This window comes from Vulpes lagopus, chromosome 12 (genome assembly GCF_018345385.1).
Source record: "Vulpes lagopus strain Blue_001 chromosome 12, ASM1834538v1, whole genome shotgun sequence".
Taxonomy (NCBI): domain Eukaryota; kingdom Metazoa; phylum Chordata; class Mammalia; order Carnivora; family Canidae; genus Vulpes; species Vulpes lagopus.
In genome coordinates this window covers 35,323,284-35,341,530 of record NC_054835.1, presented here as the reverse complement: position 1 = coordinate 35,341,530, position 18,247 = coordinate 35,323,284, and the positions used below count along the sequence as shown (strand labels likewise).

Sequence of the window (18,247 nt, the reverse complement as noted above, 5' to 3'; positions counted from 1 at the left end):
AGACATGTCACCTCTCTGTACTTAGGGCACAGCACAGCCTCCCCACCCCACCCCCACCCCCGGCTGGGGCAGACAGAGGTCACTGGCACATCATAAGTGTTTATTGAAATAAGTTGAGTACTGCCCCCCCTTCACATGCAGGTGGGCACCCATATAGCTCCTGATAGTTTCAAAGGCCCGGGTGCCTTCTAGCCTCCTCACCAGCTCCTCCAGCAGGCCCAGATGGTGCTGGTGCCCCATTATCTCAGTTTCCTCTGAAGCTCTCTTCTCCCCACACAGCAGAGGGGAGTAAAGGACCAAGTCCCAGGGACAGGGCCCTGATCACAGCAGGGATGGCCTTGAAGCCACAGCCCCTGAGCGGGAATGAGGGAGGTTGGCATGCATTGGGTCCTGTCCACCACTCCAGACAGGTGGAGGGGGAGGGGGACTTCTAAGTAGAGGGCCCCCAGCCACACTGATAACTGGCCCATCCTCCAGAAGCTAGGCCAGCTGGCTGGCCAGTCTGCACCTGAACACTCCCTCCTCATAAGGATAGATGTCATCCCTGGGCTCCTGGGATAGATGTGTCCCCACCCAGGGGCCCTCACCCTTCCTTGTGGCCCAGGGAACCACACCTGCACTGTCTGTCAGTTCTGGAACCCACTGAGGCCCCAACAGGGACCAGAGCCGATGGGGGAATTTCCTTCCAGGAAATTCCAGGGGAATTCCCAGATTTTGCCCCTCTACCAGGCAGGGGGTGAGAATTCACCCATTCATTGCCACCTAGGTATTGGCAGGGGTGTCCTCTGTCACCCCCAGCTACCGAGTTTGCTCTGTCCCCAGAGAGGGCTCTCAACTGTCCTCTGAGGGTGAACAGAAGTGGGTCCTGTGTTAGAATGCAGGTCAAAGACCAGGCCTTGGGCGGATCCCAGGAGGGGCGGACCTGTATGGATGTCATCTCACCATTGGGACCCACAGGACAGGGAAAGGGAAGGAGGTGGTTTTAATCCACCCTTCCTGCTCCTCAAGTCCTGGCAAAGATTTCATGGGATGACCATGCCGCCCTCTCTGCTCTCCTGCTGAGTGCAGGCCAGAGTCTACCCTGAGTGCAAGTTGCTGTGGTGCCTGCCAGCCTCCCTTGGGAGCACAAGAGTGCTCTCTCAGCACGCAGCCACCTTGGAGAGCCAGAGAGAATCCACTCCATCCACCCACCCTTGCTGAGAGGCTTCCTATCTCTCTAGGCCCTGGGACCCTGCCCCATCTCAGGACCTCTGGAAGGCAGGCAGGCAGGTGTCCTACTCCTTGCCGGCCAGTGCCGCGGTGGCCTGAGGGTAGAGGGTCAGACTGACCCAGGTGCCTCAGGGTTCCCGGACTTGCTTCAGCCCTGGCCTCTCCATCCTCTGCCCATCACCTGCCAGTTCCCCTAGGAACTCTGTGCCAAACAAGTCCTTAAAACTGGATTTATTACTGGGCCTCTCCTGGGGTCTCCCTTTCTGGGGGATCTGGGCCCAGACAGAGCGACAGGGTGAGAGAGGGCATGTCCCCCCTGAGTGGGGCCCGGCTAGCCCAAGCTTGGTGCCCAGGCCCTGCCTCCCCGCTGAGGCCTTTGCCCACCGAGCCCGGCGGCCACCAGCGCCTGGGTGCCAGTGCCTGCCCCCCGCCCTCCCCTAGCTCTTCTTGGCCTCCTGCTCCCTGCGCCGGAGCTTCTCACGCTGCCGTGCAGCCTTCTCCTGGGCCTTGCGCTCCTTCTCAGCGGCGGCCGCCAGCTCCTTCACCTTCCGCTTCACTAGCGCCCGGTCATGCGAGTTGCTGAGCCCCAGGCTCTGGGGAGGAATTCCAGGGTGAGGGCAAGAGCCCCAGAATCACTCAGGCCCTGGCCAACCCAAGCCCTGGGTTCTCTGTGCCCAGGTGGATGCTGCCTGGCGCTCTGCCAAGTCCTCCCGGAAATGTGGCCTCCACCTCCCAGATTGGCCCGTGGATCAGAACCGTCAGGGCAAGAATTCTGAATGGGAGCATTTGGGAAAGATGCTGACGAAGGGTACCAGACCTTATGCCCCCTGGCCCCACCCTGGTTATCCTCAGCCCCTGTTCTTCACTCAAGATTTCAGCCTTGGCACCATCCTGCCCATCCCCTGAGGTCCCACAGATAGACAGTGACTTGCCCAAGGTCACACTGCTAGTCAGTGGCTGAGGCCCCTCCCCGCTCCAGAGACTTCCTGGGGGACTCTCCTCACCACCTCTTGCCTAAGCAATGTAGTGGAGGGTGGGGATCAGGCCAGGAGCCTCCCAGCACAGAGATCCAGGGCCCCTACTCCTGGTCTCCCCTGACTACCAGCAGCCTCTAAACCTGAGAATCAGGCAAGGTGATCAGGGAGGGACCTGGTTTCTTGTAACAGCAGGAGACTCAGAATTAAGAGTCAGGTGATAGAACCATCCTAGAGGTCAATGTTAACCCGGGCTGGGGCTTGAAGGTCAAACTGAAGAACCAGGCTCAACTTTCAAGTCAGATGGGGACCCATGCTAGAGTAGAAAAGTTAGGCCAAGGACCTTGCCCAGAGGTCAGAGGTCAGGGCAGCGGCCTTAAAGGAAGTGAAGAGATCAGGGTGGGGGGACCACAGTCCTGGAAGGTGGTTCAGGCTCAGGCTGGCTCACGGCTCTCCCCCTCTGACCCACCTTCAGTTTGCTCCCATCCAGCTGCAGGAGCTGGGGCCCGTCCACCTGCCGCGCAGCAAACTCTGCGGCATACTGCTCCAGGTTGAGGCTGTGCAGCCACTGGACCACCTGCTGGCTGGTCCAGTGGTGGACAGTGGGGAGAGGTTCATCCAGGAACTGGGGTACAGACCAAGGACAGTGAGGGGGAGGACATGGCCTGCAGCCTGCACACCCAACACCCAGAGGTAGGGCTTACTTACCTCATCTGAAGACTGGGACAGCGTGTGGTAGGGGTAGGAACACTTGGTCTCCTGCCGGGGACCACTTGGGATCTTGGGGCTGCTGCTAGGGGGTGTGGAGTCATCGCTCAGGGTGGATTCCTAGAAAGGAGGGGTGCGTGCCGCTGAAGAGAGCTCACCCTCTAAGCCCAAGGGAGTCCCCCCCACCCAACCCACCACTCCCCTTTGAATGGGGCTGAAGTTGGGGACTGGGTACCAGCAGTTGCTCAGTGACTCATGGGAGGTATCAGGATGTAAGGCTCCTAGGAGGACATGGGGCTAGAACAGAGGCAGGGAGTTGGCAGGGATGGACTAGGTGTCACTTCCTGCAGGCAACTGGCCAGGATTCCCCCATGCTAGGTCAGGGGTCCCCCCTTTGTGTCTCCCCATTATAGCCTGTAGCACCCTGGCTTATAAGTGCCTGGGTAGAGATCAGAAGCTCTATGAGCCCTAGCCTATCCACCATATTATCCCAGGGTCCAGCACAAGGGAAGCAAGAGAGAGGAAGAGAGGAAATAAGGAAGTCTCAAGTCAAGAATTCTTTCTCCCCTGAATTCCCAGCTTTCTGATCTCCTCAGCCCCAGCAGCACATAAGGAACAACCACAGAACAGGCATGGAGCCTGGCAACTAACCCACACAGCAAGTTCATTCTCTCCGGCCTTCATTCATTCATCTCTACAACTGGGGTACGTGCGCCTGCGCTTTGTGTGTAAAGCAGAAGCACGCAGTAGGAGCCTTGTCCACGGTAGAGTGCAGCAGGAGCAGGAGCAGACCCTCAGGACTGCCTCTGATCCCCGTCTCACTTCTCCCACAGGGCTGCAAGCTTCCTGAGCACTAGCTGAGCACCCTAGTATGGGTCCCCTTCATCCCAATTTCCTCCAAGCCCCACCCCACCACAAGGTAGCCCCACTCCTATGACAGGACATCGGGAGCCAGGCAGAAGAGCCAGCAGGAATGGAGGTGGCCTTGGGCTGGGTGGGTAACACCTCATGATCAGTGACGTGAGTTGAATGGAATGAAGGAGTCCATGGAGCTACTCAGAGTACGAGTGAGTGAGCAGTGAATGAATGAGCTCAGAGAATGGATGAACTAACGAATCACTGAATGACTCCATGGATAGAGGCCTGGATCCCAGCCCGAGCCAGGGGGAAGTGTGCCCTCACATCACCTGAGTCTGGGGCCAGTACAGGGGCAGGAAGGCCATGGACTCACCTGAGAAGCTGACTTCTTAGGGCTGAAGCCCTCGTGTTTTGGGGAGCACGTGGGGGAGGTGGTGCTGCCAGAGGATGCCGAGCCCTTGCCGCTGTCTGTGAACCAGGAAAAGGGCAGGAACGGGGAGCCCCCTGACCTGCCGGACCCCTCCACTGACTCCCTGTAGAGAGAGCACCCTGCATGGGTGTGGGCACCGAGGGGGAGGCCCGGGCTCACAGGGAACTATGTGCAGAAGCTGTGGGTGAGGCGTGGTGGGGACCACTCACCTGCTGCCCATGGATAAACGGTTGCTGCCCTTGTCCTTCCGGCTCTTGCTAGTGGATGCTCGGCGTAAGGTGACCCTGTAAGGGAGGGCAGGGGGGAGTGGGGCAGTGCTGCTCACTGGGCTACCCTGCACCCCAAAGCTCCGAGCCTTTGCTTCTGCACCTCCTCTACTCACCCCAGGTCCAGGAACTTTCGGCGAGTCTTCTTATCCAGGCCGATGGTGGGGCTGGCAGGCTCCGGTGGGCTGGCATCCCGGCTGTCATCTTTTGGAGAAGAGAGGGAAGGAAATGGCCCTGCCTCTTTCAGCTGCCGTGTTAGGTGGTAGAAACTTCTGACTTAGAATCATGCAAGTTGGCTCTGGTGCCCTTAACTGGCTGTTGGACCAATCACTCTACCTCTCTGAGCTTTCCTTTGTCTCACATATAGGGATAACACCTGACCTACAGTAACACCTCCTTTTTCTATTCTTTTCTTTTTTTTTAAGATTTTATTTATTTATTCACGAGAGACACACAGAGAGAGGCAGAGACATAGGCAGAGGGAGAAGCAGGCTCCCCGTGGGGAGCCCATTGTAGCACTCAACCCCAGGACCCCGGGGTCACGACCTGAGCCAAAGGCAGGCACTCCACCACTGAGCCACCCAGGCGTCCCAACACCTGCCTATTTCACGGATAGTTATGAAAGCCTTACACAAACCATGAAAAAGTAGGGACCGCTACAATTCACTGTTCATCTTATCCTGACCATTTTAACCAGCCTTCCGATCTTGGCTTCCGATCTTGGCTCACACGTCACTTCCTCAGAGAAGCCTTACAGGATGCTCCCAACTAGGTCCTTTCATCCCGCTGTGGGTCCCCCTCCCCGCCCGTCGCCCCTCGCGCCCCGCCCCACTGGGTCCTGCAGGGGTCGCTGCAGTCCCGGCGCTCGCCAGCAGGGGGCGCCGCGCCGCCCGCCGCTCACCTTCGCTGTGCGGCTCCGCTCGCGGGTGGCGGCGCACGAAGCTGGGCGAGCTGTCGGAGGAGGGCGCGGAGCGCGGGGGCGAGCAGGAGGCGGCGGCCAGGCCCTCGTGCGAGGCGGCGTTGTGCAGGGGCCGGTAGCGTGTGAGCGGCGACGGCGGGGGCTCGTCCTCGTCCAGGCTGCGCCGCAAGCCCGGAGGCTCCAGGCAGAAGGAGCCCCCGGCCGGAGACCCGGGGCCCGAGTGCAGAGGCGAGCGCAGCCGGTGCAGGGGGCTCCCGCAGCCGTCGGTCACCTGGCGGAGGGGGCGGCCGCTCACTGCCAACCCTCCTTCCCGCTTCCCCGAGGGGCTGGGAGCTGGTTTCACCCCGCAAACTGCGAGGGAGCCTCCGGCGCGAGGAGCCACCAGGGCTCGGGTCCTTCGGGGACCTGGAAGGGAGGGTTCTCCTCCTGCCCGGGGCCCAAGGGTGGCTGGGCAGTGAGAGGCGGGAGACGGGGCGGAGGGCCTTCAGTCACGGAGGCTGGGCTTCAATCCCACTTCCCTCATTTCCTAACTGTGTGGACTTGTTACTGAACCTCTCGCATCCTCAGTTTCCCCACATGTAAGATGGGAATGATAATACCTTCCTTAAAAGTTTGACACGAGCCAGAAGTGAATGCAGGTGGTCCTTGTTGGCATTACTATGTCAGAAGCCTGGGAGTGTGGTTTCCCTGGAAAAGGGTTTGGAGGGATTGTCTGGGGGCAAGAGGGTGAGTAGGGTAGGTGTGATTGCGTCGGTTGCCCCCACCTTGCCTCCGGGCCCATCGGAGCCTTCGCCGTCCTCTGCAGAGCTGGCACTGTCCCGAAGCCTGGAGCGGGAGGGCCGGTGTCTCCGGCCCTTGGCCAGGAGTTGGGCTCGGGCCTTGTGTAAACTGCTGTCCAGTCTGACGGTCTCTGGCACAGCCAAGTCCAGGTCTGGGAACCAGGTGAAGGGGGCAGAGATCAGACCGTGAGTACAGCAAGTGCAGAGACCGAGCTCAGGCAGCCACCAGCACTCACACCCCAGACATTCGACAGATGTTTCTGAGTGCTGGGGGCCAGGGGTACAAGTGACATGGAGAACGAGGTCGCTCACAGTCCCCCAGAAAGCCAGACATGTCAGCACAGAAACATGGCAGCATGGTGGGACCTCTCACAGGCGCAGAGGAGGACAGGACAGGATGGTCCCGTTTGGATGTGTCGGGGAGGAAGCACCAAAGCTGTCTAAGTTCTAAGTGGGAGTTTACAAGAGAAGGGGGGTGCGTTGGGGAGCTGGTATATGCAATGCTGCTAAGTAGGAAAGCGTGGGGGGAGGGCAGTATTGTGGGGGGGGATTGTTGGGAGGGAGGCCTCCAGGGGGCTAAGAGGGTAGGTCTGTGGACAGGAGGGCTAGGGAGGCTAGGGAGGACCAGACGGATCATAGTAATAAGAGCTACCATTTAAGAAGCACCTACTATGTGCCAGAATGTTCATACAACACCTCATCCACTCAAAACAACCCAGTGAGCTAGGACAGCTGGTATGCACATTTTACTCTTTTTACAGCTGAGCCAACTAAGGCTCCAAGAGGTTCAGTCTCTTGATTGAAGCCCCCAACTAGCCAGGGTCCGGGAGCTGAGCCTGACTAGTCTGGCTCCAGAGACTGGCTAAGCTGGACTCTGGCTTGCTGGGCCATGCTCAGGGCTGCTCTCAGATACAGATACTGCTGAGCTGGAACATAGCAGCGGTATCAAGGAAGATGCGTTCCCCAGGAGGCCCGTCTCCCATCCTGGGGTCAGTGGTGTGGGGCTGGGTCCCGGATGAAGACATGAAGAGAAGGCAAACCCAATGGATCATGCATAAACCCAACTGCTCCCAGTTTCTTTTCTTTTTTGCTCCAGCCAGGAATGAAGCCTTCACTCTGCAGCATCCCCAAGCTTGGGGTCTCTAAGCAGAAGAGGTTTTTCCCAGACCTCAGAATAGGTTAAGACCTTTCTTCCCCACTCCCCTGCCCCATGATCTTGGGGCTCCCCCATCCCATCACCCATGCCTGCCCTCCCTTGCCTGCTCCTCATTCCCTTGTCAGCAGATACCCCCTAAGCCACCCCAGGTGCTGGCCTGGCTTCACTACCACCTACCAGCTCAGCCCTGACCCCTCCCTGAATCCCAAGCCCAGGCACTTCAGCACCTGCCAGGGAACTTGTCATGTCAAAGGCTCCCAGGCTCCTCAAATAATCCATCAAAGTGAATCCACCACCTTAGCGTCAGCCTGGCTTCCCCTTTGCTCCTCGGTTCCGTGAAAGGCCCCATCATCCACCCAGCTACCCAATTCAGGCAGCCCTAAGCTACCCTCTGCCCTCAGCCCCAGCCGGCAGTTCACGTGTCCAGCTGCCTCCTGGATGTCCCGCAGCTAGCTTCAGCATCATGTCAGCATCATGTCAAGCTGTGACTGGCAGCTCCAGCTCTCCAGCTGCTCAGGCCAAGCCCTGGAGTCGCCCTTGGCTCTCTTTCCCTCCCACCCTACCAACTGATCTAGCCACAATTCCTGTTAGCTCTCCTTTTGAAATACATCTGGACATACTGAAATATTTATGGTGAAATGATGTTTTGGATTAGGTTCAAAATAATCCGGGGGGATAGGAGTGGATAGAGATGGAAGGCTGGCCACGAGCTAATGATCGTTGAGGTCGGGTGACAGTACAAGAATGCATGATGGAATACATGATGCTCCTCCACATGCTTCTCGTTTCCCACAGGAAAATTGTTATCTCTATGTGTCTGTGTGTGCACACATGCACATACGTGCATACACATGGAGAGGAAGAGGAGAGAGAGCGGAGGAGGGAGGGAGGGAGAGGAGTGGAGAGAAGCGTGGGATGCATAGCCTCCCTGGTCTAGGTCACTATCACCTCCTGCCTCAATTATTACAAAAGCCTCCCAGCTGGTCTTCCCCTTTCCTCCCTTTCCCACTTATAGTCTATTTTCAACACAGCAGCAGCCAGAGTGATCCTGATAAAACATGTCAGCCCTTGTCACTACTCTGCTCAGAACCCTCTGGGGACTTCCAGCTCACACAGAGTAAGTGCCAAGTTCTCCCAGTAGCCTTCCAGACTCAGTCTGGGCTCCCCTTACCTCTCTGAACTTCTACTTCTCACCCTCCTGCTCCCTCCACTCTGGCCGTCCTGGCTTGCTGGCTCTTCCTCACCCAAGCCTCACTGTACCTCACTCAGGGCCTTTGCACTTCCTCTCCCTGCAAGGCTCTTGCCATAGATTTCTGCAGGGTTCTCTCCTTCATGGCTTTCAGGTCTTTGCTTAAATGCTTTCTATCACTGAGGGCTCTACTGACCACTCAATGTATAACTTCCCCCAGAACCCCAACATGTTACTTCCTTATGTCATGAGTCATTCTTTCACATGCTGTATATTTTACTTAGTTTACTGTCTCTCCACTCATTAGAATGTCAGCTCCATGAGGGCAAATGTTCCTCTATTATGTTCACTGCTCTAACCCAGAATGGGGTCTGGCATATAGTAGGTGCTTAGTAAATACTATTTTAATGGAAAAAGCAAACAAACAAACAGATCCCACACAGTTCTGCAGATTTGCCTTTATCACACCCCTGGAGTCTGGCTTCTTCCCTCCCTCAGGGCTGAACTGCCTTACTCAGGTCTTCACAGCCCTTCGCCCAATTCCTGCTTTGAGCCTCTGGTCTGCCTCCCTCCCCATGTCCTACCTGCTAGAAGAAACTTTCTAGAACACATTTCTAACTGTGTCCCGTAATTGCTTGCTTTTGAAACCCAGGGCAAGGCTGAGGTGGGGGTGTAGGTCAGAGCAGGGGGAGTGGGTCCCAAAGCCATTAACATAAAGTCCATGCCCCTCAGCCCTCCAGTCAAGGCTGGCTGGCGCCACTCACCCTTTCTGTGTTCCCCACTTCCCTCCTCTGCATTGCAAGCTCTTATATGGACCCTGGTTAGGAGCCGGCTGGCCCAGGGCTGAATCCAGTTCTGCCATTTGCTGGCTGGGTGACTCTGGGTAAGTTACTGACATTTAGGGATTGGCTTCCTTATCAGTAAAATGGGGTCGTTGGAGGGTTGTGTGTGCATTAACTGAGATAGCCATATAAAGTGCTGCACCAGAATGCCCATGGCTAAGTGCTCAGCAAGCACGAGCTGCTAGTGGCGGTGGAGAGAACGGTGCCAACTTGCTGACCACACCTCGATCTGTCTCCACCTTCCCTTCCTGCCTCTGACCCTGCACTCTGGCACCTCTCTCTGCTCCATCGCCCCCCACCCCTTCTTCATCTGGCTGCCACTCAAATCCCTTGTTCCACCTGCCCCGAGGGACAGCCACACCTCTCGAGGCCTGGCTCAAGGCTCTGGTCAGAAATGACAGTCCTGTGCCACACTGCGCACTGTGGAGGGCAAGGCTCCGTCATCCACTGTGTCCCGTGAGAGCCTGGTGCCGGGCCTGGCAGAGAGCAGGGGCTCAGTGGGTGTTTGACGAACTGAACCCAGGTCCCACTTCAAGGGCCAGCGCACAGCGAGGCAGAGATGGCCTCGAGGTCCAGGGGAGATGCTGGTGCTTGCCCTCCGCCACACTGGGCACTTACATCATCTGCGGAGCCCTCCTCCCCGTGACTTGTTCCTCCTCGTCATGGGTGCTCTGGTGTCAGTCCCCCGCTGGCCCCTGTATGGGAACTCAGACTCTCTGGGGGTTGTGACTTTGGCTTGTTTAGTGCTGCCTCCCTGGGGCCTAGCGCAGAACCTGTCACCCAGGAGGGGCTCAGTGGTATTTGTGGAGGGGATGAAAGAGACAGCCAGGGGCTGGGGGCTCTATTTTAGAGTAGGTAGTAAGGCTGTGGGCTGGGTGACAGTAAAACAGCCAAGGTTGTAGGAAGAAAAGGAGCTTTCGAAGGAGAAGGAGTGGGTGGGCCAGTGGAGCCCAGCAAGGCCTGGCCCCAGGGGAGGGTGGACCTCCAGGCCTGCTACCGTTGTCCAGGGGCAGTGGTGGGGGCTTGGCGAGGGAAAAGGTCGTGTCACAGGCCTGCTATCTGGGACCCCAGCCTTGACACCACTCCTCTGGCTCCTTCCCTGCCCCTGGGCTGAGCTGGGGGACAGAGCCCTCCGACCCCTGCTCCCTGATGATACAGAACCTCAGCATTATCTGCAAGCAGCAAGGATTGAGGGTGGAGCCACAGAACAATAATTGCTAATACTGTGCTCTCACTGGGCTAGGCACCAATTCTAAGTGCTTTACAATTACTAGCTCATTTAAACTCCCCACAACCCCACTAGGAAGAGATTCCAGGAATCCCCAGGGCAGCCTTAATTTGCCTGAGGGCATCTGGGCTGCTAGAGAGAGGGGCCAGGGTCACAGGCAGTCTGCCTCCCAAAGCTCAGTGTGGAACTACCAAGCCTGTATACATCCTCTGAGGAAGAGATGAGAGTGACCTGTGAGTCCAACCCCTCATTTTACAGGTGGGTAAACTGAGGCTCAGAGAGGAAGGGTTTGACCAGAGGTGGAAAGGGACTTAAGGACAGCATCCAGGCCTTACAGCCATCAGAATCTTGCTGTTCTGGGCAGGGCAGGGAGCTGCCACCGGACATCCTCTCCATCTCCAGTGCTCACCTGGTGCCCAGGCCCCCAAGGGCCCCTCGCCCCTGACTAGGGCCACATCAGGATTGCAGGGTGGCTTACCTTGGAGGGATCAAAGGAACTCCTAGGGGGCTGAAGTGTTGAGGCAAGTTGGGGCCTGCCTCACCTCTGGTCCCTGCTCTACCTGGCCTCTTGCCTCCCCCCCCCCCATCTCCATGTGGGTCTGTCTCTCAGTCTTTCTCTCCCCAGCCCTGGGCAGTGGGGAGTAATGAATATTTAATCACCTTTCACATCAGGAAGCAGGCAAGGCAGGCCAGCTACCTCAGCAGGTCGGGAGAAGAAAAATAGGAAGACATGGGGTTGAGGGGATAGTGGAGGCCCAGAAGCCTAGGAAAGGGGGAGCTCACTTCCATCAGGCCAGGGCTGGGTACAGAGGGTGAGACCCAAGAGTCTGAGGCCCAGAGGCAGCTGGAGGCTGGAGGAGTCCCAGAGGCAAACCCTCCATTCTAGGGGCCCCAGGGAGGCCAGGAAAGCAGTGTTTCCAGGAGCCAGGAGGCAGCAGTTCCTGGCATTGCCAGGGCGTGTGCCCACGCAGGGGAGAAGAGGGTGAGCTGGGGAGGGGAGGGAAGATAGAGATGAGGAGAAGGCTGGGGAGGAGAAGCTGGGAGCCCCCCTAATGCTGTGCACACCAACCTGAGAGTCCCAAGGGCCGTGCACATGCTGCAGGCTTCAGGGGCCACCTGTCTCCCCCTCTCCCTCCATGCTCCCTGTGATCCTCCCGGTCCCTTACTCCCTGACTCCTCCACCAGGAAGAGGGGACTCCTTTCCCCAGCTGGGAAACAGCCTTCCCACCCAGTGCATGCTGGGAACTCTGCCCTTTCAGGTCATCTTTCCCCAAACCCTCAAGAGAAAGACTGCAGGGGGCAAATGATGGTGCCAGCAGGTGTGTGCCTGCACCCCACCCCAGTATGTAAAGAGGGGGTCAGCCTGGAGGTACTGAGGTTGTATGTTCTATGCATTTGATTTGCACGCACATCCTGTGGGCCGAGGTCCCCCACCATGCGATGTGGAGATAATGGGTGTCACCTGTGCTGGGGATCCAAGTGTATAGCAGCACAATGACACAGAGCAGGGATTAGGCAGTCCGGGCTTCTAGTCCCAGCTCTGCCACTAACCTGCCCTGCAATCTTTAAAGCGAGCCACTTTAGCACCCTGTGCTCTAGGCTCCTTGTCGGTACAATGGGCACGCCTGTTGGCATTATTGTGGGGATTAAGTGATATTGCGAGATGGGGGTGTTAGCCTAGTACCTGGCATGAGACAGCACTTCATAAATGGAGACCCTTATTGTTGTTGTAATTGGCAGAGAGTATTATGACAAAGACTCAGGCTGCCAGGCCACAGTATACACACACACACACACACACACACACACTAAAGTCCCAGAGAGAATCCCCCCTCCCAAGTGCTGGTGGTCTTGGCAAATAGAACTTACCAAAAACCTCATCCGCAGGTTCTCGTAGCTTTGAAGAAGCCATGACTCAAGAGAGCTGAGGAGAAGGGAGGGAGGGAGAGAGAGAGAGAAAGAGAAAGACTGTAAGAGGTTCAGGTTGGTGGAGACAAAGGAGCTGCCACTGGCTGCCTGCTCCTGGCTTTCTGGCCCTTCACCTTTCCCTAGAACTCTTTCTCCAGCCCCTTGGAAAAGAAGTTGTCTGAAGCATCCCCCAGATGGTGGGAGGTGGGGCAGGAGGCAGAAGTAGAAGAGTAAGGGCAGAAGGAATTCCAGGGTGTAGACACAGGCTGAGTCCTTTGGTTTTGGTCCAAGCTGATTTGCTGTGAGCTTTCACATGGTTCACTGAACTCCCCCCACCCCCCCCTTCAGTGTCTTGGTCTTTCCATCAGCAGCACTCCCTCAAAACGTTTGATCGTCATAAATTGTCCAACATCAAACCTGGGAGAAATCTTGGGAGATTATTAAATCCAATCCTCTCATTTTCCAAATAAAGAAACAGAGGGGAGAATGTGACTGGCTTAAGGTCAATGGCAAAGTCAGGAGCAGAATCCAGGTCCTTCCATCCATCCATCTACCTACCCACCTACTTAGCCATCCATCTACTTGCCCAACCATCCACAAATCCATCCATCATTCCATCCATCCATCCACCCATCCATCACCCAGTCCTGCCTGTCCCCCACCCCCCAGCACTGGTGTGCTCACCACCTGCCTTCCTGAACATGAGCTGTTCAGGAAGCTGGCACCATCAACAGGGCCCCTGTTCTTGACAAACTCGCAGTTCTCACAGTTCCAGACAGACTCACAGATGCAGAAGGGTATGAGGAGTACTCACAACAGAACAGTGGACAGCCAAATCTCTGTGATTCAAGTATGTTCTGGAAGGAAGTGGGTTGGGTAGGGGTTTGGTTTAGTTTTGCTTTTTTGGTGGGAAACAAGAAGGGAGGCAGGTGGGAAGGCAGGATGTACACCGCTGAAACAATTCGGACAGGCTTCCTAGCAGATGTAGGATGACAGCATCCCTCATCCAAGGCCTGGGTGTTAGAGGGGAAGGGGAATACTGAACAAGAGGATGGGGTGGGGAGGGGATGCTCAGTGACACGGGCACACTGTGTGGCTGGGACATGATCTCCAATTACTGCTAACACTCAGGTGTCCATGAGTGAGGCAGGGCACTGGGATGGAAATGCGTTTGACAGGCATGGGAAGGCTAGGCCTCATGCTTGCTGGTGTCTTTTCCAACATTCCTCTCCTGTTATTACATACACACCATCTCGTGGTGAGCTGTCCAGGTTTGAGATTCTTAGCATCCCCACTTTACAGATGGGAAAACTGAGATACAGGAGACAAGAGACAGAATTCAACCTCCGCCTGTCTCCTGCCCTCCAGCCCTATCCTGGGGGATGATCTGCAGTTTTGGAGGGTGCACATGAGGAGAGGACCCTGCAGAGAGAAAGGAAAAACACAGAGGAAAGGGAGCTGGCCCACACTGTCTGGGACTGGGAGAAACTTCTAAACCACCTCCACCCCAAGTTCCATTGGATGCTTGGGGCTGAAAGCAGGAAATGAGGTAGGAGAAGGGGCCAGGGGACATGGGTCCTCCAAGAACTCCCTTGCTATTCTTCAACTCTAGGTGCCAGTAGCAAAGAAATTCTAGAGCCTCTTTTCCTGCCTGAAGGGCCATCTTGGAAGGGAGGCTGCCCCTTAGAATAAGCAAAATTCCCTCATTCAATCACACAGCCTCATCTGACCAGGATTGGCCTCCCCCTAAAAAAAAACCCTCCTCCTCCCATTTGTCCACACAATTTCTAAATTCCCCCTTCCCCAACCACTGGGAATTAGGGGTTTTTCATACTTCACTGATTCCCTAAATGGGTCATATCTCTCCTGCATCAGATGGGAGCTCCCTGAGGAAAGGAGAGGGTATTCCCCATCCGATTAGGGACTCTCTGAAGATAAGAACTGCCTCTCCCATCAGAACGGAGGCTCTCTGAGGTCAATAGTGGTGTCTCCTCTTAGATTAGCTGAGAATGGAGATCTCGTGCATTCTTTATTCAAAGTCCCAGTCCAGGGTGAAGACGTCCATAGGGATAGAGTCCTCTTTCAGGGGTCCTCTGGGGCAGGCTGGGCCTTCCAGCTCACACCTGTGCCTAATCCAACCTGATTCAGCACAAATGGCTTTCTTTCCCTTCCTTCAACAACTAACTCCTTGGTGTGTGTGTGGGGACAAAGTCCCATGGGGAACTCTGGGAAACAGGCCATCCAAGAGGTCACCAGGCCTCCTCACCACAACTGAGCTTTGGAAACCCCCACCCCGCCCCCGCCCCCAGACTTCTACACACACACACACACACACACACACACACATTCATATGCACACATTTACCCAGGAACTGCCACAAGATGGAAATGAACCTGTCCCTCTGGGAACTGGAGCTACCAGGTCACTCCTTCCTCCTAAAGCTTCCAGTTCCCAGAGAAGTAGCACTTATGACCTCTGACTCTTCTCTGGGAGTAAGGGAGGCTTCCGGGGAGCCAGAGAAGGAGAAAGAGAAAGGGTGCACAAGCCCCAGAGGGAGTGGGAAGTAGGGACAGGGACAGACAGGTTGCTGGAGACTGTCCACAGAGCTGCAGAAAGAAGGAAGAAAGAGCAGGAAAGGGATGAGTGGGGCGGGGGAAGCAGTGGTGGAGGCCGGTGCCCTGGCCCCGAGGAGGCCCCTAGGAGGGCTGTCAGGAGAGATCAAGGGGGGCTGTGGAAAGAGGGGCGGGACCCAGCGAGGCAGGCAAGAGGGAAGGAGCCCGGGAAGAGGAGAAAGAGACCAAGACAGAAGTGCCACCGAGAAGGACCGGGGAGAAAAGGCCTGGAGGGGAGGCTGGGGGCAAGGGGCAGTGGGGGGCTGGAGAAAGCGGCGGCCCCTCCCCTAGGCCCCGGCGCCCCCAGCGCCGCGGAGGCCACGGCACCTACCGCGCTCCGGGTCGCGGCCGGCGGCTAGTTTCTCTCCGCTCCAGCCGTCCAACTCCGCGCCGGGTAGGAAGGAGTTAAGCCCTCTCCCCCTCCCCCCACGCCAGTTTTTTTTTTTTAATTAATTTCTCCGGGAGGGAGAGGATTAGGGGCACAAATCCTACCTCCGCCCCCCTCCCCGGCAGCCCAGCACCCCGGGGATGGGGAAGAAAGGCCCTATCCGACCCCACTCAGGGTCCCGCCGCGAGTCCCGGTGACCCCGGCTCTGCTCCCGGTCCACGTCGGGGTCCTCACCTCCAGCATCAGTCATCTTCAGCGTCGGGCGCCGCGGGAGCCCCTCGGGCCCATGGTGCTCGGGGCGCGGGCCAGGCGGGGAGGGGCGGGGGGCCGTCACCCCGGCCGCGGGGGGCTGCGGGCGGGCTCGAGCCGCTCCATCCCGGGAGAGGGGCGGGCGCGGGCGCGGAGGGTCCGGGAGCCGGAGGGGAGGGGGGAGCGGGAGAGGAGGAGAGGGTTTGCGGGGACCGGGAGGCGCGGGCGGGGCTGGACCAGAGCCCTGACGGGAGGATGCTCCGTGCGCGCGCGCGTGTGCGCGTGTGTGCGCGCGTGTGTGTGCGTGTTTGTGTGTGCGTGTGAGCGGGGGAGGAGGGAGAAGGGAGGGAGAGGGCGGGAGGAGGGAACTGCCTCCCCGCCCCGCCGCCCTCCGGCCCGCGGGACGCAGGCCCCCAGCCGGGCGGGCAGACACGCGTCGCGTCGCGTCCGCGGGGATCCGCGGGGTCTCCCGGGAAGGGGCGGCGCGGGGGGCGCGTGGCGGGGAGGCCGGCGCCGGGAGACAAAGAGCGGGAGGGAGGGAGGGAGGGAGGGAGAGGGGCGGAGGCGGCAGGACGGGAGGGAGGAGGCGGCCCCGCGCGGGCCCGGCGAGGGGATTCCGAGTTGCAAGCTACTACTCGGGCCGCGGAAGTCCGGGGGCGGGGGGCTCTGGGGGGAGCGGCCCCGCCTCTGCACCCACGGGGCCTCCGCCTCCGCTGCGAGGTCCGTGAGGGCTCCGGATTCATCCAGTCTCCGGACGTCCACCGAGCCCTGGGTGCGCCAAGGCCTGAGGGCACCGCGGGGAACCGAACCACCGGGCCAAGCCGTCGGGGCTCGCCGGGATGTGTCGCGGGAGGGAGACAGACCAGTGGGGGCCCCAAATAGCCCAGGTGCCCAGAGCACCGGAGGACGCCGGCGCAGCCTAGGGACGCGGGGGGTGGGGGTGGAGGTGATCCTGGGGGCTTCCCGGTAGAGGTGGTGTGTTGGCTACCCCAGCAGGCCAGGGCTGCTGGGGTAGAAGTGCTAGTGGGGCTGGGAGGGGGTGGCGGGCTAGAGTGGAAGAGGAAGCTGCGAGGGTGCAGGGGTGGAAGAAGTGCTTGCAGTTTATCCTGGAAGCCATAGGGGAAAGGAGTGAGGGGCTCATATTTGCTTTGAACCCTTTGGCTCCTCTGTGGAGAGTGGACTGGAGAGGGCAGCCCCAGGCTGGAAGAGCGCTGGTGAGGCTGATGAGATGGAGGCAGTAGGCATGAAGATCACAGATCAAGCGCAGGGCTGTCCGGAGGGCTGTCCGGGATATAGAATGGAAGAAATTGACCAGATTTGGGGATCGCTGGCCACTGAGAGAGGAGGCGGCCTTGGCCCGAGGCTGGAGTCCTGGAGGGGGGTCTGGGATGAGATCACACTTGGAGCGGTGAGCCTGAGGTGGTGGCAGGCCAGGGCAGATAGTGTAATAATCAACAACTAGTGGCCATACTGTGATGGCATAGGAGCCAGGCACTGTACATTCCCCTGATTGTTAATGTCACCTCACAATAAACCTAGTTGTTTGTATTACCCCCATTTTAAGAGAGGAAAACAGAGACCTCGAAGAATGAAAGTGGAAGAATGAAAGTTTCATTCAAGAGCAAATGGTGAGGTTGGAGAGAAGGATCCAGACCTGAGGGGGAGGGGGGAGAGGTGTGCCACCTAGGGATAGAGTTCCCTAAGGGCTGGCTGGAGTCTCTGTAGTCGCAGGTCTCCAAGGAGCTGTGGAAGGTGGTATGTTGAGCCAGGATGGTCTTGGGACTGTGGATGAAGACCAAATTAATAGGCTTTGAGGGCTGAAGGTATTCTAGGAAATCTGTGGGAGTTTTGGGGTCTCTGTGTGTCTTTAGAATCTGCTGGCAGCCATGGAATGCTGACTAGATTGTGGGGATCTGGGAACCCAGTTGGGATTCTGGGTGATGTCCTACAGGGCTGAGTCTGGGGTCTTTAGAGAAGACATGGTTTTCAGGCATCTGGTGAGATCTGAGTGGGGGCCAGGGGGGTTGATTATATAGGCCTTTGTCAGTGCTGGGTGCTGGGTGCAGGGGGCAGGTTCTGTGGGAGGGTGTCTGCTAGGCTACAGGACCGGGGAGGACCCCTGTTTCTAGTGATGCCTAAGCTTCTGAGAGTTCAGAAAACGCCCTTCATTTGATTTTTCTCCCCTAAGGCAAGTGTTGGGGTTGTGGCAAACCTGCTCAAGCTCCCAAGAATGGGGCAGGTGACAGGGCAGGGCTGAGGTAACAAGCCTCACACAGACCTCCCCATAGCCACTTGACATAGCCCCAAATGTGGACATGGCTCATGGTCATGTCACCTCTTCGGCCTGAGAAACTCAAAGCAATGCCACACATAACAACTCCCACCATACAATGTACTCAGGCTTAGGCATGGGGAACCACCTGGCCCACATTTTGGAACATACTATGTATAGGCCCCTCACATAATACACAGGAAGATGGGGGAAAGGCAGCAGGACCTCACCCTAGAATCAGCCCCAGTCAGACCAGCAG

The 18,247-nt window shown here is 57.7% G+C and overlaps 1 protein-coding gene across 1 annotated transcript; it reads right to left on the bottom strand.

The window, feature by feature from the left end:
- Positions 1 to 86: 86 nt before the first annotated feature.
- On the bottom strand, positions 87 to 16,197 carry SAMD14 (sterile alpha motif domain containing 14). The gene is made up of 10 exons (XM_041723871.1): positions 15,702 to 16,197; positions 12,428 to 12,482; positions 6,129 to 6,295; positions 5,347 to 5,635; positions 4,562 to 4,649; positions 4,389 to 4,463; positions 4,123 to 4,282; positions 2,892 to 3,011; positions 2,653 to 2,808; positions 87 to 1,802 (listed from the first exon to the last, which is right to left on the bottom strand). Exons 2-10 carry the CDS (start codon positions 12,468 to 12,470, stop codon positions 1,647 to 1,649), a joined length of 1,254 nt encoding a protein of 417 aa, XP_041579805.1. The 5' UTR covers positions 12,471 to 12,482; positions 15,702 to 16,197; the 3' UTR covers positions 87 to 1,646.
- Between the last annotated feature and the right edge of the window lie 2,050 nt (positions 16,198 to 18,247).